At 37.6% G+C, this 26,490-nt stretch overlaps 1 protein-coding gene across 1 annotated transcript in view; it reads left to right on the top strand.

The window, feature by feature from the left end:
* GRXCR1 (glutaredoxin and cysteine rich domain containing 1) overlaps positions 1–20,956 on the top strand; it is a 34,945-nt gene extending 13,989 nt beyond the window's left edge. Inside the window, exons 2-5 of the mRNA XM_057371807.1 lie at positions 10,619–10,628; positions 11,813–12,045; positions 19,139–19,204; positions 20,777–20,956. Coding sequence (XP_057227790.1) covers positions 10,619–10,628; positions 11,813–12,045; positions 19,139–19,204; positions 20,777–20,956 — 489 coding nt within the window. The remainder of the gene's footprint in view (positions 1–10,618; positions 10,629–11,812; positions 12,046–19,138; positions 19,205–20,776) is intronic.
* Positions 20,957–26,490: the final 5,534 nt, after the last annotated feature.

Genomic DNA, 26,490 nt, shown 5'->3' with positions numbered 1-26,490 from the left:
GCATGTATGTATTATTATTATGTTATTATTAGCATTTTTCAGTCTCTCCAGCAGTCTAAGGACACCAAGGGAATATTTTAGAAAGAATGAGTAAGGAACTGGTAAAAGAGAGGAGCAAAGAGAAAGAGGGAAGGGATAGAAATCTCTTTTTTCAAACTTCTTCTGCCTGGCAGAAACTACCTATACAAGGGTATTCCAAAGCTGCTGCCAAATTAAAAAGAAATGGGCCAGAGCAGACAGAGTAATACCACATAAGTTTGTTTCTCTGCAGCATGAAAAGTTCTGTTGAGTGAAGCAGCAGTGATTAGGGACAGATTGGGTCGGGGTTCTCAAACCAGGACACACCAGAGCCATGGTCTTTGCTAACTTTTCAACATCATCTCAGATATCAAACACCTTCATCTTTATCTGTCTGTCCTCAGCAAGTCCTGTTCTGGATAAAGAATTTCTGACTAAAGCCATCCTTACTTAAAGAATAGTCTCAAAGAGGACATGACCTGGCCCATGATTGCCCCTGAACAGGCAACATAGGTTCAAACACCTTGAAGAGTGTGATAAATAACAAGCAAAATGAAAAACTTCTCATGACAAGAAAAAATATGATTTGGACTCTACAAGTGCTGTTTTAGGCAAATGTATTGTAGGATTTTTCAATGGTTCAGGGTGTCATCATGGGAAATCGTACAGAAGTAAATGGTAGAATTACTACCAAAGTCTGAGTATGTAGTAGGATTAAACATTCTCTCCCAAGAGCATTAAACATATTTTAAAAATCCTACTCATATTATTAGAAAGAAATCCCCAAAGTAACTTAAAATTTGAACTGACAGCATGAAAAATAACTATGGCAGAAAAATAAGTAGTCCTTTATTCAAGTATTTCATACATGCATCCAAATATAGGCAAGTCTAGAGGTGTTTCAAAGTTCTTTTTGGTCAAGTGACCAAACACTAAGTGCTAAACAGAACACTTTCAAATGAACCTACATGCTCCTTCCTTTTATTTCCAACCCTTCTTCTTTTGAGTAGGAGCAGAAAACAGAAAGACCAAGAAAAAAAAAAAAGGAAAAATTAAACAATGTTTTAAAACTTGAGAGAGAGTTCCATTTCACCAAAGTTAAATTTTCATTTTACTCAGTATATTTATTCCTGTTGCTAGAGATAAAAGATAGAAGTGAAATGAACACTGATCAAATGTTGAATAATAATTTTTTTCCTACTCCTACTGTTATCACCAAGGGGTAACTCATAACTGTTAAGCAGTTGGAAATTAAATTATATAATCTAGGACAAATCTTCCTGAAAATGGAGACTTATTATCAGATTTCTGGCAATTGCAATTTGCTTAGAATTGTGTAATTAATGCTAACATTCTTCTCATGACCCATCTGTGCTGCATTGTTTCAGTTCTCTGGTCTTCCACACTATTTACAGGCACAGCTTCAGGCAGGCAGATGCTATGCAGCTCAAACCATACATTTTTAATTTACTGATAGCAGCATTTCCTTAGGTGACATGCTGTTGACTTTTTTCCCCTCTTTTACATTAATTAGTTTCTGTTTGCAAGGTACATTGAAGAAACAGTGACCTTCCAATTTTCCTGTTCTCTAACTATGTGTTCTCTGTTAGTAGACCCAGAAAATGCATAGGAATGATGAACGGTGAACGTTTTTACTTTCACATTTAGTTTGACTTCCCAGTTTTCCAGACATTTTAATTACCTGTATCTTACTCATGTCTAAGGCACATTGCATGAACAGTGAAGCTGCTGTTCTGCAAGAAAAGTCTTCAGTAAACTGTCTGCAGGTAAACAGCGGAAAATAGCCAAAGTAGAAATTCAGCTCTTTCCTTGTCCTTTCTCATCGATGTAATACAGTCATGAAACCTCACTGGGGTAATTTTAAAGCTGAGTCCCCTTAGTTTCACATAGATTAGACATGTTGCTGTAGCCAAAATGAGCCTCATGTGTAATGAAAGTTCAAGCCAAAATTTAGTCCCAAATTAAAATATCTTCAAATGCTCACACAAYTCATGCAACAACATAAAGTTGTACGTCTGTGTAGACATCACAGCTGTGTCCAGTCCTGTCTCAACTTCAGCCATATCTGTCAGAAATAATACTTTTCTTGCAGAACAGGGAAATTTCAGTTTGACTGCTGATATGCAATGCTTCATAGCAAGGTTTTATTTTGGAATGGGTGTGAATTTTATTGTGAATTATTTACACATAATCAACTACTTCACCACTTTTGTAATTTTTTTATCTGTTGATTTTTAAAGAAATTCAACTTACATCAAGCAGTACAGGWGATGAGATGGAAAACGATTATGAGTGAATACTGGGATTTAATGGATAAAACACAAGTGGTTATTGGTGGGGGGGGGARTAAAGGTCCTTCCCTCCCTTTCCCTCCCTTCCCCTCCCTTTCTCCCTTCCTCCCTTCCCCTCCATTCCCCTCCCTTCCCTTCCCCTCCCCTCCCCTCTCCTCCCCTTGCCAATAAAGCTGACCAAGAGCCAGTGGAACTAGAGGAACCAGGGGAAACGAAGATCATGGCTAATGATGCTGGCTGGTTTGTAGATACTGAGGTAAGGTCATTTGTTTTCAGAAAATCTTTGGTGGTAATTGCAAAAGGTCTATGACTGTGAGTATATGGGATTGGCTGGAGAGAAATAAGATAGAAACACTGATCTTGCAGAGGGAATTCAGGAGATAAATCAAATACTTGTGGAGAAAAAGTGAGTTTATTCATGGGATGCTGGAGAAAGCTCCCTGATATCTGGATTCATAGAGATGTCTCGGAGGGAAATGGAAGACTGTGTTGTCAATTTTAGAAATATTGTTTGGGAGCCTGAGAAGCTGATGTTTTGGCTGTGSGGTGACTCTGCAATAATTTTCAGTGCTCTGTATGTTCAGTGGTAAGATGGTTAGGTAAATGTGTTCACTTGGATTCAGAGAATTCCCCAGCAAACTCACCAGAGTGGGAAGCAGGACTTCAACACTTTTCAGACACAAAGTGGCACACAGAAAGTGCCAGAAGGGCAGAGTTATCTGAAATGATGGCACTGTACATGCTCTGTGGAAATTCATGGTGATGATCTTCATACAAAGGGACAAGATATTTGTGATGCTTTCAGTGAAAACACATTTCCAGAAACTGGGAAACTGTTTACCACAAATRCCCCTCATTTCATCTGGGGCCATCTCTCTGCTGAGTCCTCTGGTGGGCTTCTCTCCTGTTTTGGCTGATTCACTGCATGCTCAGTCCTASTGGAAGGTAACAAGGAGTTGCCATCTAATTCTGAGCTGGAGCCATGGAAATCAGCTGCCAGTCACTCCTGCAGCCCACCTGCAACACAGGCTTGTAATTTTGACCTTATGTAAATCTCATGAAAAGGGAAAGGCCTCATTGAAATCAGTTCCTCAATAGTTGCCAGAAATGTCAAGTGTGGTGGTGAAGTATTCTGTATTGAGAGAATAAAATCAGAAGTGAGAGGCAGCAGAGGAAAGGGTTCCACATGCTGGCAGTGTTGCAGGAAARAAAGTCATTCCTAGAGACATGGCAAAATGGGGTGTTCATTTTAAAATGAATGACTGACATGGAAGAGAGATGAAGAGCAATCAGGCTTTCTGGAGGGAAAGGAAAGATTGCTCTCCAATCTGGTCAAATCTTTGAAGTAAAGAAAGAAAAGGTTTCAATTCAATTCAATGAGTTTTCAATTACAGCTTGAATTCAGAARTTTTGGCAAAGAGAGATGAATGGGAGTATGTGGGAGGTTTTTTTAACACTGTACTTCAACCATACTTCTTGGTGACCAACATTTAGATTAATCTTGTTCATTCTTTTGATTGCATCTTAAAAATACCTGTATTTTAACCACATCTTACGGTGAATTTTCTTTGTAACTTTTTTTTTGGTTAAAAGAACAAACTGTAGCGTAATTGCCACAAGACTTTTTTCTCTGACCTCAAGGGAATTTGAAGTTTTGCAAAATTTGTGCACTTTTTACCATTTAATTTTCCTGAACTTAGCTCTGCATCTGTACTTGACCGACACAGTCTAGTTCTTAAGAGGCRGTAATAAAATTTAATAAGCACTTCTAATCAGCATTTATTTTATGCAGTCAAAGACCCAAGAAGCAAATCAGAAAGCTAATAGATCTTCTAACACTGCAACACAATTGTGCAGAAGTATGGCTTTCAATTTCCTGACCCAATGATTACATCAAACAAAGAAAAAAAAAATGTTTATATTGCCACTCAGATTGTTCAGCTGGAAGCCATTTATCAAACATAGCAGATAATCAAACATCAGGAACACTGGCTTATAAATCTCCTACTGGCACTGCACCTGTGGAAAACAAATGTTTCCCTGGTTGGATGCCAGGTTACAGCAMGCTACAATCAGCCTTGCAATRCAGAGTGGGCACAGAGGGGAAATATGGCATAACCCAATGCCAAAGAAAATTCATTTTTAGGACAGGTGYTGACTGGAGCTTACACAATGYGGAATYAYRGAATCATAGAATGGTTTGGGTTGGAAGTGACRTTAAAGGTTATCTGGTTCCAACCCCCTTGCCATGGGCAGGGATGCCACTTGCTATACAAGGTTGCCCAGAGCCCCATTTAACCTGGCCTTGAACACTTCCAGGGATGAGGAACTCACAATTTCTCTGGGCAACAATATGTTCTGTATTAGTTAAGGTATCAAGCATGCCCATGTTAAATACTCTGTAAAAAAGCTATGACAAGAAAAAACTACTTAGCAGAAACAGTAGCATTTCCCCACTGAAAAAACTGAGCAAAAAAACCCCCAAAAAATCTTATTATCTATTGTTGTTCCCTGTCTCAAATGAGCCATCTTGCAGACACTCTGTTGATAAGTAATCCCAGCACCTTTCCTCTTGTATAGGAAACCTTGTTACTCTTAAATGAATTGATGAGGGAAGAAGAGGGTAATATATGCACAGGCTGTTTGATGAACAGCATCAGAGCAATTATTAAYTTTCTTCACTCTCTCCTTTCCCAATCAGTTTGTTTCAGAGATGACAAAATACAGTTACTGAACTAACAGATGAAAAAACAAGGCTGGAATGTGCCATGGCCCTGCCACTGAAGGCTGAGAAGCACTCAGGCTCTCAGTGAAGATGAAGATCAATGTCAGAAAAAGCAAGTGTACTTCCCATGTGGTCTGAGACCATTTTGCTCACCTGACAAGAAAACACTGTATTTGGTAAAATGCATATGCTAACTCCCATGGAACTTTATTCAGGTGAATAGTCACTAATGTGTGCTCCAAGAATTGTGCTCCAAGGGATAGGAAATAATCTTATGAAGAATATCTCCAGTCAACCTTCTTAATAACAAATACATTCCCTTCGCCCTAGTGTTTTCTAGGAAATACTGCTGTTTCATTCACTTTATTTAGTGAATGTCTTGTGATGACAGAACATTCTCTCCGTCACATTTACTTTTACAAGGCTGAATCCTGGTTATCAATTAKAACTGGTTAAAGATCTCAAAATGTATCTGTATTGTTAGTAAAACAAATTGATATAAAATAACCACCCTAGAGTAATTCTTTCCATGACTTACAATGATTGATAAACTCAAAGGCCAAAGCAATGAGACAATACCCAATTCCTGATTTGAAGTGCTGCATAATCCAGGAAATATTTGGCTATAGAGACATATTTTGTAGGAGAGATCATAATGAGGCTGAAAGATTGCATATTAGGTTTCAATTGTCTATTTTGGTGTGAGATCTCACAGCACATTTTGAAAATGAAGGGGAAAGTTATCATGYACCTTGCTGAAACTTATATATTTTTTGATTGATGCCTTAATGTTGTATTGGTAGGTTCCTGCTGCAAATGGCAAAGAACTGAATCTGTCTGTCCTGAGAAAATAATAGCATATTACTTTTTTGCAAAGTAACCATGCAAAGGTTGATGAAAATTTTCCAGAATAGTTTTCTGTGGCTAATGCTGTTAAGAAGATTTTATTATACTGAATTTTGTGTTGAATTTTTCTGATGTGAAAGAAGTCATAAAGATGCAACCATAGGACTAGGGGAAATAACTTCCAACAGAAAGAGAGTAGGTATTAGAAAGAAATTCTTTACTTTGCATGCAGTGAGGCACTGGAGCAGGTTGCCCAGAAAAATGTGGACTCCCCATCCCTGGAATTGTTCAAGCCCAGGCTGAATGGGACTTTGAGTGACCTGGTCTAGTGGAATGTGCCCCTGCCCATAACAGAGTGGGTGCAACTAGATAGTCTTCAAGGTCTGCTTCCATCCCACACCGTTCTTTGATTCTATTATTTTCTTTGGTAGTGGAAAATTCAAAGTTATTGGCAGTTCAACTTTTTACAGGCAAGAAGATTACCTGTGGGCCCATGTGGCTGGCTCTAATATTGTCTTGCTATTTTCTTTGTGCTCCATGATATTGTTTTTCACTTGGTGTCTTTATAAGGGCAAGAGGACACCAGCAAATTGAATCACACCCATCTCTGTAACAATTAAGGGGTTTTCAAATAATAGTAACAGCTTAGTTATTACCTCTCAGCCTACTCCCCACACATGAGGCTCTACCTGAAGTGGCTTCACATAAATGTCACAGGACAGTCTAAGTACAACTTGTCTGGCTTCYACTGAGTACAGGAAAGGTTCAAAGAACTGCACCTTGTGAAAGCAGGTTGTTGGACACTCCTTGTTTCAGCTTCTAGTGCCACATGGAAACTGCTGAGAACYAAACTCTTTTCAGTAGCTCCTGCCTCTTCCCTTCAGCTTAGAAGGGAGTGGCTTTTCCAGAACAAAGAAATCCTTCTCCTTTCTTGCAAACCAGAGTAACATTTCCAAGAGTCTTCCCAGAGACTCTCTTTCTTTTTATTTGAGAAGAATTTCTTGGAGATTAGTCAAATTAGCAAATATGTGGAGAGAGAGAAATAAGGAATGAACAAGCAATGGGGAGAATCAAACATTGTATTTCTGTGTTTCTTCCCAGGAGAAATGCAGACTATGTTAGAGTTAATCACAGGATCATCTTTTGCTCCTGATTTTCAAATGTTTCATTTTATCCCATAATATACAGAATAGCACAAATACATTAACARGAAAATGCTGATAGGACTTCCAGCACTTGATAAATAAAATCCAATTAGTCATGGACAGATATGAATCTTCTTTCAACTAATTTGAACACATTTTTCATTTATTTGAGATAGATTTTGCCCTGGCTGACTTTACAGCATTGTTGTGCCCTGCTGAACAGGAGCTGCCTTTAGCCCAGAGTCAGTGCCAGACCTGTGTCACACAATTCGACTCCAGAGGCTGCAGAGGCAGAGGCAGCAGGGTCCAGCAGAGACCATGAGCCCTGGGGAGATAACCTGCTCTCTTATCTGTGCTCGGGTCACCTGTGAGCAGGCTGTGACCTGGCTCTATGAGTGTGTGCTGGATGAATGCAATGAGGACTCTGGGAGGTGCCAAGAGCTTTGTTCTTTCTGAACCTGCCGATAGCTGAGGCATTRCAAAGAGCAGGGAGAGGCCAGGTCATGCCCTGTGCTCCTTTACTGTGGTATTATAAGTATTTTTTCTGCTTTGGAATCCAAACACGTTGATACCCCTTGAGCAGCTGCCTGTGCAGAAGGTTGGTGGAAAAGTCTGCGGTGGCAGAAAAAGAGGCATGATGTTATACTGAATTATTTGAACAGGTTAATGACACACACGCACATGGTGTCAGAGCATGGAAAGGCTTCCTTTTGATTTTTCATTTTTTCATATACTGCCAAGTGATTTTAGGATGAAAGGAACAGTATAAATATCAGATGAAATATTATTATTACTTTTGTTATTTTCATACTACATCTCCAACATTGATATACAGTCTGAAAACTACAAATGAAGTACAGATATATGTAAATATGCTATATCAATATCTGAGGTATAATTGCATCCTGAATCTATTTTACTCTACAGTTGAACAGTTTTGAGGATGTCAACCTTCAGGAGGTAAAACTGTGCTATTTTACAATCAGCAGTATATGCTGTGTGTGTAGKCAAGAGAGGCAAGAATTGCCCAGGAGTTAGAACAGAGAATTCAGGTTGTTGCTGGATCATAGCCCTTCTCTGTAACTTTGTCCAGCTTCTCAAAATTATCTAGGCCTATGAAATGCAAACAGGAATAAAAGAGATGTCTCATGCCCAGTGTTGTGACGGGCAGAGGAGCCTGTGCTCCTMTGCAGCTTTTGGAAATTGGTGTATTCCTAGGACTGCTGTTGGTGGGGGAGGTGAGTTACAGCTCACAGCTGACAAAAGCCACACAAGTATTTGTGCTATTTTAAAATCACAAAGAGAGAGAAACAGCGACCTGACCACTTTCTTAGAGAAGCAAAGCTGATCTCTGTTTGGGAGTGTCCCAGGCTCTGCAGCTCCCTTGTGTAGGAGTTCAGCTCTTGGTGCTCTCACTTGCTACTGTTGGACCCTCCCAGCTTGCTGATAATTATGAGGATGGCAACTGGTGAYATCATTCCACTGCCCTAAGCSGTCACAGATTACAAATCCTACAGTYTGTAGTCCCTTTAATTGCCAAAATAGYATAAGAAAAGGTATAGTGTCATTTTAAGGGAAGGCAAGTACATGCTTTGACTTGAATACATGATTTGCTGTATTGCAGAAATCAGTCTTCATTCTATTGAGCTTTTCCAAAATGCATGGTTTCCTGAATTTTATAAAACTCTGAATTTTACTCTGAAAAATACTGATGTAGTGCCAGGTCCTTAAAGGCRATGCAAACAGGACTCTAATCTTAATATAATAAAGCACTTAAGAGAGATTGTAAATTCAAATTTAGGTGTGCACTGTGCTTTGCTGTGTGAGAGCCCATGAAGGACTGGATTGCAAACAGTGAATGGAGGGGAATGTGATTTCRTATCAAGATGCATGCCATGACTGGGGAGTGCTTGTAGTAGGTGTAAATAGATTTTATTTGCCAAAGAAACCATTTACTTTGGTAGATGAAGTCTCTGTGTGGGAAGAGATCTTCTGACCAGCAAATAAATTCTTCCTGTAAAATGGCATTAAAACTTTAATTTGAACCAGGCATCCAACAGACAGAATAGACTGATTACCAACACCATTAGCATTGTTCTGTGTGGTTCTGATGGCAAATACTGTGGTTTTTGCTAGAACAYAGACTTCCATTCTTCAGCCATCTCATTCAAAGAATGCTGCATATTTTCATATAAATAGTGACTTGATGAAAAGATGTGCTTCATTAAATACTGTAAATTTTTGAAAACATGTATGTTCAATTCTGTATCATGCAGAAGAAATTGAAACATTTTGGTCATTGCTTTTGACTTTTAAATTAACTCAGAAAGTRTTAATTACTTTTAGTATAGTTTTGAATGTGCTTTAAAATGCAAAAGCCAGTAAAAACTTTTCAATCTTGCAGAAATTAAATGCTTAAATTATGGGTTGTTTTTTCCACAGAACTGCTTCAGCAAGAAAGTCATAGCTATTTTCTTCCCTTCGTTTTCTGAGTGTAAAATAAAAACAGAAATTCAAACCAGATTGTGATCAGAAAATAAGTGTTAGATCACAATGCTTCTTGCCACTCAGTTATTGATACAAATTCAAGCTATAAATGATGTAATGCCTATTATGAAGTGAGCAGTTTAATTCAATGTTTTTAGATATGCAAGCATACATACAATATATACATCTATATATACATACATATATATTTATATATATATATATATATATATATAGTTTTATTTTTCAACATTTTTGTTAGAAGATGAGTGTTGCATTTACTCACTGAAGCATCTCTGGCACAGGATTTGTAATGTGCTCTAGATTCCTGCCTCAGCCTACTTAGTGAAGCAGATACTCCTGCCAGTCTGATAGTATCTAATTACAGAGCCGAGGGGTGCATAATTCAGCAGAACACTCTGAGATGCTGAAAGATGATATTCTGAGACAGAGAAGGGCATATCAGCTCTTGATTTAGGTCACACAAGCAATTCAGTACTTTATGAATAACCTGTTGAAKGCTATACCTGAACATAGCAAAAACATTTATAAATCTCATAGGTGATAAAGCCTTTCAGCTTTTACCSTAGTACTAGACCAACAAGTTTTTTACCAAAATTTCCCTGAAGAATTATTTAATCAACATCCTTGATACTTCTTTGCAGGGCAAACAATGATATTTCTTCACTGCCACATTAGGAAAAAATAAAGGAATAAATATAAAAGTGTCTCTCTGTACACACCTTCCACTTGATATCTTTCCGGATCACTTTACAACTTTCCATTTTTCCGTCTCTTCAGCTGCTTATTTGTATGCTGCAGGGACATCACCGTCCTGATGCTTCACCAGATAATGACTGTCTGTACCTGTGCTGCCAGCCTCTGGTGTCTGGGAGCAAACAGCATTAGAGATTAGAGTYATGGAGGAACAAGATCTTCCACCCTGTTGAATAGTTTTGAACTTCAAAATGAATTGTCACTCCAAAGAGGAAGAAATCATGAATATGTGAAATTTTCTATTTAAGTAATATTTTAAGAACTCCTTTTTGTTACTTATGAAAACAACAAACTCCTCTTCCWTCAAGCAACCCATGTGTAATTACTAAAATATTTTGCAGTATTTATGTACAGTACTTGTCTTTTATGTAGAGGATGAGCTAATTCTCCCATTTGGAATGTGTGAACAAYAACCTGGAGGAGAGTCACTACTGCAGTAGCAGTATAACAGATTTTCARCCTAGAAAATGGGCTAGAGAAAAGAAGCCCATTTTCATAGCACTTGTTCCTAAAATTGAATTTCTGACATCCATTCAAAAGAAAAAATATTGACCTATCACACTGTGGTTCCTTTCCAGAATGGTAGATGAAAGCCATGGTTACATATGTTGGCAATTACACTTCCAGTCCTCTGTAAGTGACCTGTGAAATGCAAATATTTTTCCTGAGAACTCCTTACCACAGGAAGAACCTTGTAAACACCTCTCTAAACCATGTATACTTTTCACAAGGATTTTTTTTTTTTTGTGTTTAGGTACTAAGATAAATCATGACTGGTTATATCACAAAATCTGCAATGGCATCTGCCTAAATTAACAGCTATATTTTTATAGGTTTTGCCTGATATAGATAAAAAACTATCTATTTACCCAGGCTTCACTTTCCATACAGTGCTACAGTGTAGTAGAGGTATCTTTTCTATTTATTTTCTAACATGTGTTTTGACACCTGGAATCTGATAAAATGATTAAATATGGTTTGCTGAATATAATGGATCATTTGGAAAGCTTRGAAGTTTATTACTACCTTTTAAAAAAACTGTAATTTTAATTATATTTGAATATAATATTTTCATTTAGAGTAATGATTCTCAGGCTTCTTGAAAATTTAGCCCTCTCTCTTGGACAAACTAATCCCTGTAGTGTTTACACTATCTAATTGTTTTCATCCTGGAAAGGAAAGAAGCAACATAAACTTTTACATATGGAAAAAGGTAAAAGTGGGCAAAAAGTCAAATCTGAATTGTATTGTGAAACTTTTTCCAGCCAGCTGCAGTAGGTTTTCAATTGGACATCCAAAACACACAAAATATACTTTTTTACTATTATTTGGATGTTTGAGTGATTTTTTTATTGAACTACATTAAAAATTAGGGTTTGTGTTTTTACGATTCCTTTTTTTTCCCCCCTTAAATAATGTGTTAAATAAAATTAGTCAATATTTGGAAGCTATTAACACTTTGCTTCGTGTAATGGGAACTATTTTTTTTTTCCAGGTCTCAGCATCCCTAGAGTTTGGACGCATAATAATTTATACTACCAGTCTTCGTGTTGTGAGAACCACTTTTGAAAGATGCGAACTGGTTAGAAAGATCTTTCAAAATCACAGAGTTAAGTTTGAAGAAAAAAACATTGCTCTGAATAGTGATTATGGAAAGGAACTAGAGGAAAGATGCAGAAGAGTCTGCGAACTTCCCTCACTCCCTGTTGTGTTTATTGATGGCCATTATCTTGGGGTAAGTAAAGCACAAACCAATGTTTTATTCCATGGTTGGGAAGAACAGATGAAAATCTTGAGGCATGAGAAGCTGGATTTTTTGAAAATGTTTAAAATTTTTTGAAAATTGCCTGCAATGCTGGAGTGATGGCAAAAATCAAAGACAGATCCTTTTGCAGCATGTGCTGTACAGATCCTCACTGATAAATTTGATCTGAAGATGCAGTGGGTAACCATGGAGAGACCATGAGAAGGGGAGCAAGGTGCAATAATTAATATCAGATATCATCTGTTTCTTAAAAAATATCCTATTTTGTAGTTAAAACCACAAACATCGAGAGAAATGGATTTTTTTCCCTCATGAGAACCTGCATGTATGATTGACCCAGGAAGATGAACTCACATAGCACAAACCTGTCATTTAGTAATACATGTGTTGATTATGAAGTTAACACCATGGGGTGTCAGACTTTAAACATACATTGAATTTTAGATTGTGTAGTCTGTATCAGGATCTGTAATCAACTGAATATTTTTTTAGATACAGATTGGTTAATACTTACTTCTTTTAAAAAAGTTTAGCTGTAAAAGAGAAAGTAAAACAATCCAACTCTGCTCTTTTGTAAGACTTAAACTCCAAATGTAAAACTATAATCCCCATTTATATACTAGAATTCTAAGACTAGAAGCCTCCTGATATTTGAAATCACCTTTTCATTGAACCTGTACTTTTGAAATGTATTTCTCATAGACTGAAAGAAAACCAAAAGAAAAATATTCGGGAAAGTGTCACAAAGAAAAGAGCTGGGAGCTCAGAGAAGTTATTTGCTGGAGTGGTAAAAAGCTAGCAATTAGCACCAGCTGTGAGATTGTGATTTGTGAACACAATCTATATTTAAACATGGTGAGGTTATTGTGTTTGCAACACTTAAAGCTTTCATTTTCACAAGATATTTAAGTAACAAAATGCAGTGTAACTAACAATCAGGGATAACAGTTATTTGGCCTGTATGAACACTTTCTCCTCTTTTCCCCCATCCCTTCCTAGCTTTCCATGTGTTYTGCATGACTTAGGTTTCCCTGTGCAATTCAACAACTGCATTTGCTGTCACAGGCCTTGCCAGACCACCAGAGCACCTACAAAATCCCGTGTGCAGAGCACTAATAAACAGCGATTTTTACTTCACAGTGGATATGCTTTTATCAAAACTCTGAGTTGGAGAGTTCTCCAGCTGGCCAGCAGCAGAAGTGCTGCATTCAACAGCTCCTTAAAATTCCACAGGATTCAGCCTAATTATCATGTTAGAAATATAAGTAGTGAGTTATGATTGACCTCAAGAAAATCTCAGTTCATAKATGATCAATGTGTCAAAAGAATTCAGGTAAGATACTGAAACTGATTAAATAAATKATTTGCTTAGCTCTAGGTAGTGCCTGGATACAGTTGTTTTACTATGATGGATGGCCCATTAAATCACTGGCAGTTGGTTTTAATCTTTTTTTTTTTTTTTTTAAGATTGTGAGAAACTTATCTTTTAAGAGAGAAATGACAGCATAAAAAACAATGAAATCTCATTAAAACTAAGTACTRTATGAGATACTTTGAAGAGGTGTAGAGAAGGCAAGTGAATTAGGAAGATAGCTTYCTGTGGGAGAGACAAATCTACCTTCTATAGGTAAAGTGAAATAATTTAGCATTCTGATCTACAGACATTTATTGCAGCGAGGCAATTGCACTTATCTTGTTTAGCACAAGAAAACTAAAAGCACTGGGCTGCAAAAAAAGCAGGAAAATTCCCATATATGGGGTGTGTTGTCTTGCTTATTTTTCTTATTTTTCTTTCTTTTTTTTTTTCTTTCTTTAAATTGATAAGGCACACCATAGTCAATCAGAACAAACTTTAATTTCRTAAGAGGATTAAAGTTATTCCACAGAAGAGTGACATTATCTGTGGAAAGCTAGGTTTGCAGTCAGGGAACAGTGCATGAGATGGTTCCTCTGCTCATGGAGAGCACATGGCTTCACAAGAGAATTTGAAATTCATTCATTTAGAGAAATAGAGGGACACTTTGAATATTGAGGAGRTCTGGCCATGAAGAATTCACACCCCATCTCTGTCAGTTCACCTTCAGAAGGCAGTGCATCATGACCCCAAAGGCAGGATGTTGGCTGGAACCTGTGTTAGGCTTGTGTTTCATTAAAATGCAATTGAGAGCTAATTACAGAATTTGGTCTCATTGGTAACAGTGGATATTTCTATAATGCCTTTTATAATAATTAACTTCTGATATGCAAATGCAACACAGAACTCCCAAAGTCTGGTGTGTCAGCAAATAAACCATGCAATATTTCCTTTTTCTTTTTTTTTTTTCTTTAACTTTGAGTATTTATTTCCTGAAAAATCCCTCACTGAAGGAGATTGCATGTAGCAATACAAAGGGGACTCTATATTGAGCTATGCAGCTTTCAATGAAACATAGGGAGAAAAGAAACCCAACCTGAATTAAAATATGAACAGTTTTAGAAGGTGAAAAAGTATTCTTAATGAGAAAAAAGTAWCAAAAGCCCCAGAACCCAGCATATGTGTATCTGATAGAGTACATGGAACCCAAGCTGTTCAGCAGCATGGGCAAAGTTGTTTGAGCACCACAGGCTGTGGGGATAAATATTCACAGTGCTGTGGGATTTATTATTGCCTGCAAAGGGACAATGAAACAAATCCGTGACTTGGGCAGAATCAATAGAAAAATCATATTTAGSCCCTGTGAAGAAAAGTCCTGCATGCTGTAGTACAGCAGGGCTTTTAATCTCATTTTTTTTCGGGATTGAATCATTGTATTTCTTGACACACACTGTCTAAATACCAGTCTGTCAGGAAATTGCAGTTTCTTTCTGCTGCATGGTCTTTACCAGCTGATCTAATCCCTTCTTTTCACCTGCGGTTGTCTCCATCTGAAATGGAATTATGCCATCTGCTGGGATACCAATGCAGAATAAAAAATTACTTCCAGAAAACAGAAAGGCACACAGAAAAAAATTATGGAGTATTCATTTACTCTTATAAATGCATTCAGATTTGTTGAAGGTTTATGTTATGCGAAGACTCACTCTCCTGGAAAAGTGATGCGAAATTAAAAAAAGGCAAATGAAGTTGTTCTTTGTAAACATGATAACTCACAGCATATTTTAAAAATACATACTTTTTTTTTTACTTGAAATACATGATTGAATTCTAGCATTCACTTGCCATACAAACCTACTTGATTATTTCCATACATGTGGAYTTAAATTTTTTTTTCTGAAGAAAATATTTCCTGTTTAGTTTTCCCAGCTATAATGAATACACAACAGCATAAGATTTAAAGTAAAATTATTTTATTTGACACATGGATTATGATTATTTCCAAAGAATGATGAGGCTATTTTGTAACTGTAAATAAAACTGTTTTTTAGAAAATACATGTGTAAAATATTTTGTGAAACAAGAATGACCAGATTCCTTTTAGCTGATTTCCAGTGGCCGTATATGATTAGCAGCTCTCTATAAACTCCATGTTTTGTTAAATACGTTCTCCTGGTCTTCATTTGATGGGCTGATGTGAATGGCTCTGTGACAGTAAAACTATGATGTAATTACTGTATTTTGTCACCTAGCATTTTCCCACTTGTCTCCTCCATTTCGCAGTTTGAGATGTAAGGAAATGCAGGGTTCAACTGCTTTTTACGCATCAACCTTTCCCCTTCTTTGTGTATCACATGCATAATTTCTAGTGCTGGTATGTATATATATGTATTAAGAAAAAAAATACATATATATATATATATATATATATATATATATATGTTTACTGCAGCGTGGCAATGTTCTCAGTTTAGGGATCGATGTCCAGGCAGTTGTTTGTGCCTGCTGTGTCTGCTGCCAAGGGGCTCTTGGCTGCAGGGATTGTGAGCTGTGGGCAAGGACAGGGGCACACACAGCCCGACTCCCTGGTAAAGCAGAACGAAGAACATGGCAGGGCCAYGTGAAGGAGTGATGCCTTTTTGCTGCCTTCACAAGAGGTCTTGCTCATGTGCTCAGAAAAACAGGAAAGAGGGTACGCAATTTATCTGCACTGCGAATGTGTCCACAAGAGGGATGTTGCAGCACCTCACTAATTTTTCTCAGTATAGGAGGAATGATGTGAAAGAGAGGCTGCTTCCCAAAACCAGCAGGTATTCTAGTCCAGTGAAATGCAGAGCTATATTTCTATGTTTATTCCTTGAAGAAGAATTACATCATGAAAGTGGCCATGGGTTGTATTCAAGATAGGTAGCAGCACACAGATTTATTGACAGGATTTATTTTCAACTGCTGAGGCAGTAGAAAATTTAGTGGACTTGTCCTAGTTCTGCTGCTAATGGGAATTATCTATGGGAATTTAATATCTGAAATATAATGTTAATTTCTAGATGTCCTCAAGGGATACTTGGGAAAATAATTTTGTTAATTAAGATGGTCTGGAAAAATTGTTGAATGATTTAACCAAATCTGTGGCATTTCCTGGCCAAAAGAAGGACAAAGATCTGACTACAGCCCCTGGACTCTTCCAGCGTGGTGGAGGTTCAGCAAAGTTTATCCTAGTGAATAAAGGATTCACAGGCTTCTGCTTTGAAATTTAATTGGCTAACAAAACTGCAAAGACACCTCTCACTGATGATTATCTAAAGATTATGCCCACTGTCCCTCATGTTCCTTATGTTACTYTCTGGAGGGACAGACTATTTAATGCTTGACATTCCTTTGTGAGTAATTGTGGACTGAGCACAACCTAGGAAGGAAGGAATGACTTTCTGGTCGGAGAGCAGCTATTGGATTTATTTAACAGCTGCTTTAATTACTCTATTAATTACAGACTCTGTGTGTTAAKACTCACAGATCCACAGGGAAGGTTAACCTCTGCAGACTTGTTTATATTTCACTTGGGGCAGCCATTAATCAGRGGAGACAGACAGACACACTTAAAAACATTGGTAGCAATTCTGATGTCTGGGTTTTAATTTAAAAACATAGCTTTCTGCTTTGAAAGGGACTCAGCTGACTGACTGAATCTCACCAGAAATACAAATCCTTTWAAATACAAATCTATTATGGGAAACCTGTCGAAGTTTCAATTGCTGTGCAGTTAAAGCCAGTTAACATTATTCTACAGCATCACTGTATCATGGGGCTGCAGCCACAGGAATGCTTTTGCCAGCTGTGGCCATAGGGAGGAGATCCTCTCCTGAAGGGCGCAAACTGAGCTTGTCTAGCTTCAGGAAATCGGAGTGCTGCAATCCCATGGTCAATAAAGCTGYAAATCCTTAATGTCTGGAGGGGCAGCACCAGCTTTGCCCTCAGCTGCTGCAGCACATTCCGGCCCGAGTTAAAGCTCCCTGGGTGCCTTGGCCAGTCCTCKGTGCTGTGCCTGGTACCCCCATTGTCTGCTCTGTGTGAAAGCAGAGACATGAGAGGAGCCRACAGACTGCTCAGAGCTGCTCCACACAGAGGGCCTCGTGAAAATGTTGGACCTGGAGCACTCTGTGCCTGTGATCTATAATGGTTTTGATAGAAAAGTCAGCACAATAAGGCTGGCTCATCAGTCCCCTGTCATCCTCTGTGATCAATTACTACAACTGATTACCTTGTGTGATACTTCTTTTTGTTAAATACGTCTTTGAAAGTATAACACTGTAAGAGTTGTGTCCATTGAAAAAGTGGCTTTCTACATCCACTAAAATATTAACATTTTCATTTCTAACTAAAATGAAAATAATCAAACACAGAGTCAAACGTGCTCCTGTTTTGTACAAAGCCAGAGCAAAAAGATTCTGTTTCTGCAGGGAAAATAACCTTAGTAGGGTGTCATACAAAGGCATTTGAAAGGTTTGGTTGCCTTTAGCTGGCTTTTGGGCTGCACACTTGCAGTCCCCAGCAAGATGCTCTGAATGTTTGGACTCTCAGAGGTATATTGCAAACACACATGTGTTCTCCCTGTGCTCACCAGCAGCTTTTCCAGTACCTCCCAGAAGCCAGGAGAGGTGCTGGTGAGGAACTGGAGCTGACCACAGGCAGCTCAAATTAATGCACATCCGAGACACATACCAGCATCCCACCACACCTCCTAGTTATTGCTGGGAGCAAACTCAAAGACAAAATTTAGCAATCTGGACATGCAGGGACCAGCAAACTGGGACAGCACAATGGCATGAACTCACCATGTTCTCATGAACTCACCAATTGCCCTGGCAGCAAGTGAGGCCTGGGCATCTGTGCCTCAGTTTCCTGACCTTTTGTTGGTTTCTTGTGATCTACTGATTAAAAGAGTCTGCAAGTGTTTCACAATATTTAGCATTCAATGAATTTGGTTACATAAGTGAAGGACAGACATTCAAATGTGGCCCTCTAATTAGAAGAGAAGGGGAAAAAATGTTCCATATCCTCCTTGACACTTTAATCTCGTCTGCATATCCCCTAGCGTTTACTTTTAGGAGGAAAAAAACACCGAGCACTTCAGCAGAGCCTTGGTTCTGGACACRGAAACCCTCAGAGGCCTAATGCAGTCAGACGAAGTTATTATTACTTCTTGTGCTGTCTGATTTCAACGCTGTTAGAGTATTTTCATTACTCTTTTTCTCCTTGTGTTATACATTAAGCACATTATGCCTTAATTCAATGCTCAGATGCCAGGTTATTTGAAATACAATCTCCTCATTTTGCTGCATTCTCTGATGTGTTGTATGTTTATATAATTGTAATTTTTTGGCATGGTAACTAGAAATATTTCTTATTCTGCTGGAAAATGTACCCTGCAAAATAAAGGGAACACAATCAGAATTTCCAAGCTGTGTCACCTTTTACAGAAAAGGCAAGGTGATATGTCACCTGGTAACGAACTTCAAGCATTACTATCAGACCTGTGATTAGATTCTCCTCTCCTTCTAGCTTTACTAAGGTTGACCTAATTRCAATATAATTAATGTGAGTCAAATTTGTCCTCAGCCTGTTTAAAATTTCAAGACGAAATCTTCTAATCATCTCTGGTTTTTTTCATGGTAAAATGACTGACATTTTTCATCTCCTTTTTCCTAACAGGGTGCTGAGAAAATTTTACTAATGAATGAATCTGGGGAACTGCAGGATCTCTTAACCAAAATCGAGGTAACGATATTTCTGCAAATAAATATAGGAAATATACATTTATTACTTGYAATCAAGTAGATTTTCTTCTTTACCATCTCCTTTTCTTGTGCTAAAAACTGATGGCCCCAAATGTCTTTTTTTGTTTTAATCTTTGAAYGAATGATATCAGACTATCACAACCTACTAAGTTTGAGAACACATGAATGATGATAACATTGACCTAAAACWTCAATCTTCCTTTTATCTTGTTTTTTTCATAGTTGGAAAGGGRAGGAATTTTCTCTTTCCCATAACTTTTGACATTGTTTTTGGTATTTCACCTTCACCCTGGCCTGGGGGAGTCATCTGCATTCTGGCTAGACCTATAGCTCAACATCTACAAAATCTGGGTTAATGCTGGAAGTTTCCAATTACATCAATTTGCACAAATTTCCTGGAGAAGCTGGTAGAAGCCTTTTGTCTGGGGAAGAAAAACAACAAGTTTATGATCTACAGAAAAAAAAAAAAAAGAAAAAGAAAAAAATAAGTCTTTTTTTCCATGTTCCTCTGAGTTTAGATTAATGCTATTATTAATGGGTTTGCAGAAATATTTTAATTTTTCTTGGTGGTGCTCAAGGTACTACATTTTCTGTGGGTACTTTACTATACCCTGTTAAAAATYTGTCCCTAATTTTTAGTGGTAAATAATTCCTCAGACTAGAATTAGCAGGAATGTTATGGATTTTTGTTCTTTGTGAATGAACCTGCAAAGTATTTACTCAACAGTGGAGTGCTGAAGCATGTGGTGGTAAGTACCCAAGGTGGTGTGCCTTTCCTTTCCCTGACTTGAACTTTAGGGCGATCATTAAACAAACTAGCCACATTTTCAGCAAATGAAACCTAAAAGTAACTTTAAAATCTCTTCTTGTTTTTTCAATTTTCTTTCATCCAAAAAATAGAGTAAATTTATTATTTCACTTGGGAATTGGGACAATTGAGAGGCCTCAAGCTTTGCTTGAAGCCATTTTCTCCAGTTATAACTATTGAACATTGATGATCTTTCTTCTTTACACTAAGATTTTCAGCACCTACACCCATAAATTTGAATACACCACTTACACACTTGAGTACTACTTGTCAGAAGCTATGAATGGCTTTTTGATATCATCAGCTTTAACTGTAATAAGTATAATATGTTCATCATGAGCATGCAAATGCTGAAAGTCATAACATCTTAACATGAAGCATAGAAAATATAATGTCAGCATAAACTGTCTGGAGTTTGGATTCCATCATTATAATATCTCCTTGATTTAATCTTGACCTAAACAACATCCAAGCAACGTRTGCAAGCTGCCCTTTAGCCAGYTACCTTGGCAASTATAAATGCAGGCAACGGAGGTATRAAGTGACCRATGACCCTGCAGTGGRTCTCTCTGACAGGGCATGTGGATCTGACCAAAGGAAAAGGCAGCCTTGTCTTCCCTGCTGCTTTGCCAGGGGATGRGGTGGAGTGTGTGTGTTTTTAGCTCTCCTGGAGCCCTCGTTGTCCTAGACTTTGTGGTGGTTGGTGAGGTGACATTTCTGTCTTTTTTTCCATTCTTTGAGCAGAGGGTGCAGCAGCCTGAAGAGTGCCGCTCTTGCGGGGGCTTTGGCTTCCTGCCGTGCTCAGCGTGCCATGGGAGCAAGATGTCAGTGCTCCGCAACTGCTTTACGGACTCCTTCAAAGCACTCAAGTGCACTGCTTGCAATGAGAATGGGCTACAGCGCTGCAGCACCTGTGCAGGCTAAAAATGGCATCTCCACATGTTCAAATTAATTTTATGGTACTGCACCAGTTTGTAATATGATTTTTTAAAATTAATCTGTTTATCCAATTCAGTCAATAAAAATCCATTTGTAGTATACTTCTGCTGGTTTGGTCATTTGAACTTTTTAATCTTTGATTGTTGACGATAAAATGAACTCTAAAATACATCTTTCTAGTTTCCTTATAGAGATATTTATAGTCTGGAAAACATATCACATGACGGGATTTCTTCCTTTTTCCACATGGGATSGTCAGCAATAACATGTGTGTTTGAGTAATGCACTCAGAATTGCATCAAAATGAAACTTAACCTTCAGATTGAGTAGTTCTGCTTTCAAAATCAGTGAGACCAAGGATTTAGTGATGTGGACTGGCCGAAACCATTCCACTTAGCACTTCCCTGAAAAGTTACTGAATTCTGTCCTGAATTCTACGTGGCAACACAAGGATGGAAACATTTCTTCAAAGTCCTACGAATTATACTTCTCTTTTAGTACTGCTTTCCATTTGTTATGAAATTATTGTTGTTAGACAAAGTTACATAAACATTCAACAAAGAGGATGTGGGTAACCATTGCAGTATCTCAGAGTTTTTTACAATTGTATATATCMCAATAGACACAATCACAATGTAGACCTTATAATGATTCAGTGAGAACATCTGACAGCTTTATAAATTGTATATAAAGTAATTGAGATTTCAGGTTTTTCAGTAATTGTTGTGGTTTGTCTAGCCTGGCAAAAGTGTTGCTGGTGTCTGTTCTCCAGGAAGGCCCAGGCAACTCCAGAATTGGATTTACCTTTGCCAGTTTTGGTGGCTTTCCCCAACACAAGCACAAGAGAATTAGACAGTGATTAGTCTCAAAGGACTRTGGGCTCTCCACACTGAGTGTATTCCAGTTTGGAAATGCATTGCCATTCATACACATCCACAAAATACTTTTTAACAGGATAGTTTTAGCAGACCACTACCATCTGCTCATTTTGATGTTTCATATCTGTCTCACATTTCTGCTGTAAGTTTTAAGTGGCACAAGCAGTAGAAAGGCAGTAGAAAGCACCTGTCTGGAATTGGTATTGGCTAGAAAAGGCCTCCCTGGCAGCAAATTGCATTAGCAAGTGTTGAGCCATGCCACTTTACGCTTCTTGCCTCAATATTTGTGAAATTTTGCTGACTGGCGTTTAGGTAAGTGCAATTGGCTTTACTGGATGGTTCTTAATATGGTTGGGTACTCCATTTCCCTTTCCCTTATAGCATTTTTTAACTTCTCTGTGATGAAAAACACAGGTCTTCTTTCAGTGTTTTGGGCACAGCACAGCTGTGGTATAAACCAGGATAGCCACAGCTGCATGAAACATGGTTTGCAAAAAACTTATGCATATTCTGTGACATATTGAATGTGCAGGCTTGAAAGTGCTTGTAAGGTCCTACTGGTCCTACAGTTTCTACCTCAAGGCTCAGAGGAAGTGTCTGGATCTTCGGCAAAACCTGAGAGAGATTAAATTTTATATGGAGGCCATCCATAATGCTTAGCAGCTTCCAAGCTATAAAACTCTGAATTGCAGATGTGCTTACTTTTTTACTGCATGGATAAGAAGAAAAGAAAGAAAATCCATTACATCTCTTTTATTTAATAGTCTTGTACCTTCTATTTCTGGCTAATATTGCAGTCCAGACTGGTATGATACAGAATGAAAGGCAGCATAAAGCAAAATACTGATGAATAGAATGTCATCAATTCTGATGCATGAAAACATACTTTTTTAGTTTTTAACTTGCTATGGATRTAGAGGGTGAGAACATTCAAAGCAGTGAATACTGAACTCAAGATGGCATAATCAAATTAGTCCTTGAGGGAAATTACTAGGGAAGGAAATGCCAGTGTATTTGATACTGTAATTGCACAGCCCTCACCCTTGAGAAGACATTGCTTGGTGAGATGGTCCATATCACCATTCACCCACTGAAGCACCACATGACCAAATTACTGTGAATTGTCAAAGGATGTTAAACATTTTCAATTTCACTGAAAACGAAGTTTCTTCAAGGACCTGGAAGAAGGATTTGAAGCTGGTTTTCTTGCCATTCAGGCAATCAGAAAATGACTTCTCTTCAGAGTGAGACAAAGGAACTACATCCCTTTTCTTTCCTGATTGATCTCCAGGGGCCATGAAAGAAACCTAGAGTCTGTCCTAGCCAAGRCTATAACCCTTCAGAGGCACTTAATGTCAATGAGCAAAGATAAGGCAAAACCTCCTTAGCTTTCTTTTTAGAAGGAGAAATGATGAAAGTAAAAGATTGAGTTTTGGACAATCTTTGTTTTTTTCCCCTGAGGGTTTTTATGGGAGACTAGAAGATAATAGAGTAAGAAACAGGACACCTAATTCTGACAGATACAGCATTCTTGAAGCACTGCATATATGTCAATGCACTAGTAAAGATCTTTTCTCTTCTCTCATCAACTGACTTATAAGCTTTTTCTCCCTGGCTATATTTTTCTTGTAGCAGCCTGCATGAAAAAACAAAAGATTTCTATTTTGAAGGTCATATTTTTACTCCTTGTATTTTACTCATTGTATTATTTACAATCTTTGCTAAGGTTTTGGTTCTGGCTTCTCAGCTCTCCCCAGCCATCCTAGAAACACTAAATGTGACAGAATGACAACATTACTAAGGCAAGCCCAGGAGYCAGCTGAGAGATGTAATGGTTTCTAGTATAAGAGATGTATCAGGGAGCTAGCAATACAGCTTTTAAGTCAGTCYGAAATAAAATGAGGTATGCAGCTCTGTTCTGATTTGCACCAGTAGTACATCTTTACTTCCAGGGAATCAGCAGCCGTCTCCTCTCTATAACAAATAAGATTCATCCAACTGCATCTTTGTACAGGAAAATTTCTATTTCTAAATGCATCAATTTCTGCTTCTCTTGTTTCTGGTCCTCATGACAAGGCTGAAATAAGGATCCAAGTAAACATTSTCTGCCTGACAGCTCTGCATATTGGAATATATGAGAGCTAGTATCAGAGACCAAGGTAATCTTGGGCTATTTCCATTGCAAAAGTCTTTTTGAGCTGAAGGAAGAGAATGGATTGGAGTTCTCAGTCCAGTAGACTGCAGCACTCCTTCCGGTGGACTACATTTCTGAGCAGAAGAYTGCTCTTTAGCTCCGCAGAGAATTATGTTGTCCCAGGAGCAGAGGGTAAGAAAATTTCTTCCTCTAAATAATGAGGACTACATAAAGCAGGGTGTTCATCCTCCTCACTTTTTTATTCTTTGTAATCGGTTATTTCAGAGTAATGTGCTTCTCACTTGCACTAAAAGACTAGGGATTATGAATTTTATTTTATATTCACTATTTAATATACATATTTGGGTTTGTTCTGTTGGGGAGTGGTTTGCTGTTTTAACACACCAATTAATTAATTTTCCATGGGAAAAACCTGGGCATTTTCAAAAAGAAATTGTGCATTTGGAAGTTGATTTCCATTCGAACTGTTTTCTTGATGCATTCTTTCTAAAGATACCTAAAACAGATAGACTGTCTTATGTGTCAGCAGCCTACTGTAATAAAATATTTTATATTAATTCAGAATGGTGAGAGTTTCTGCAGGCAGTGCTGCAAAACCAAGCTTGGCCTTTTATTTCAAGCTAAAACCTACATCAGACACAAATCACACTGACCTTCATACTTCTGAAGTTTTCTGACCTCAGACATAGTCCTCCCAAATCAATAATTACCATCCTACTGATTTAAATTCCTGGTCAACTGCGTCTAACTTATCTTCCCTTTACAACTGAAGTGCTGTGAAATGTATAATTACATAATTAATGCTATATTGTGTGTAGTAGAAATTCCTTTGAAAAGTAAGAATATGGCGTGTCTCAAAGCCCTCCAAGATGTTCACTAACTCTGTGATTTATTTCTCCTATACCTGTGAACTCATAAYAGTGAATGAAAAGAATCTGATAGCTCTTGAAATAAGAGAAGCTAATTCAGCTATAAGTAAACATGCATTGTAAGAAAACTCACTACATTTGACTTTAGTGTCCTGTGAGAAAAGCAACAAATTTTTGAGAATTTKGGGGTTTTATTAATGAAAATAAGAAATGAATTTTACTGAGCTGAGTTTCACAATTTTCATGAGGAAATACATAATGGAAGACATTTCAGGTGTTTTTCCTTGCTATTGCAATTGTATAATTGCATACAAATTAATTTTGTTCTCTTATCCTTAGATACATTATTTGACCACAAAAGCATTCAACAAGAAACATTTATGCTCTGAATAATTTAGTAAGGAGAAGAGTTAAGATATTGCTTAGCTTACTTTAAATAATTTAGAGATGGTAGTAAAGGACATTGTAACCAACAATAACTTGAGAAGTATAAATTATTGGGACTAAGCCTCTGTTTAATCCAATTTTTCTTTCTTCTAGCATTAATTTGCTTAGGGATAGTGAATCAGGAAATAATTGCTTTAGAAGGAAATGACTGTAAAAAAGCACTTGCAGTTTAAGCTGTTTCTAGCTTATCAACTCTACTTTGAAAAATTGGTTTCAAATGAGTTAAAAGATTTATCAAAACTAATACATTTTCCAAGCAAGAAAAGCCACACCGCACTAAGATATAAACTGCCTGTGTCTCTTTGAGGTCTCATACTTTTGCCACTGATAGAAATGTCATCTTATTGAAAACAAAGGTTTATTTAAAAGATTCCACTCCCTCCCAATAATCAGAAATTAAGTTCAACAAAAATCACTATCTTTTAGTGGCCTGAAATTTGGAAATATACATAAAAGAAGTATGCTGCAGGGTAATGCTCTTTGCCAGCTGACATAGTTATATTTTTTTGATCTGGAGAAAAAGCCTATTGTGGCAAAATGGAAAATAGTTAGTTATATGACCAGTCAGAAGGGTTGTCTCCAAGTTGCTGTTTTTACTATTGATCTTTGAACATGATCTGCTCAAAGTAGGCAAATAGTGATCAATAAAAATTCATCAAATGTCATCAATTAAATGTGAACACTCATCAGCTTACCACTTAGAAGTGGCTATTTAACTTTATAAATATTTAACCTGGTGGATGCACTCTTGTCTGTCAGATATGGGAAAAAATCCCTCTGATTTCAAGTCAGGTAAATTATAAATGAATGAGGATGACAAATCTACAAAACATCATCTAAATGTGAATCCTCTCTGAGCTGACTCCCAGTACCAACATTACCTCATTTTTATGGGACTCTGCCCCTAATYTGAGTCAATATCTGAGACTTCGAAGAACATCTAGACACTGTCTTGCCCTCAAATTTCATTTGCACATTAATTTTCCCTATMATATGACATGTGGCAATAGCACACAGGAGGACAGAGATGTTGCACTCCAGCAGAAATCCTCCAAACCTGTAGGATTATATATTTATTTCTTATGCATCACTAGAGCTTCACAGGCAATGAATGCTTTATACTGCCTCAGGATCTAATCAGACAGACAGAACATGAGATAATACTTAAGC

Source organism: Malurus melanocephalus, unplaced genomic scaffold, assembly GCF_030028575.1.
Source record: "Malurus melanocephalus ecotype Western Australia unplaced genomic scaffold, MMel_1.1 scaffold_157, whole genome shotgun sequence".
Classification (NCBI taxonomy): Eukaryota; Metazoa; Chordata; class Aves; order Passeriformes; family Maluridae; genus Malurus; species Malurus melanocephalus.
Note: the sequence above shows the minus strand (reverse complement) of the source record. Positions and strands in the feature narration are given on the sequence as shown.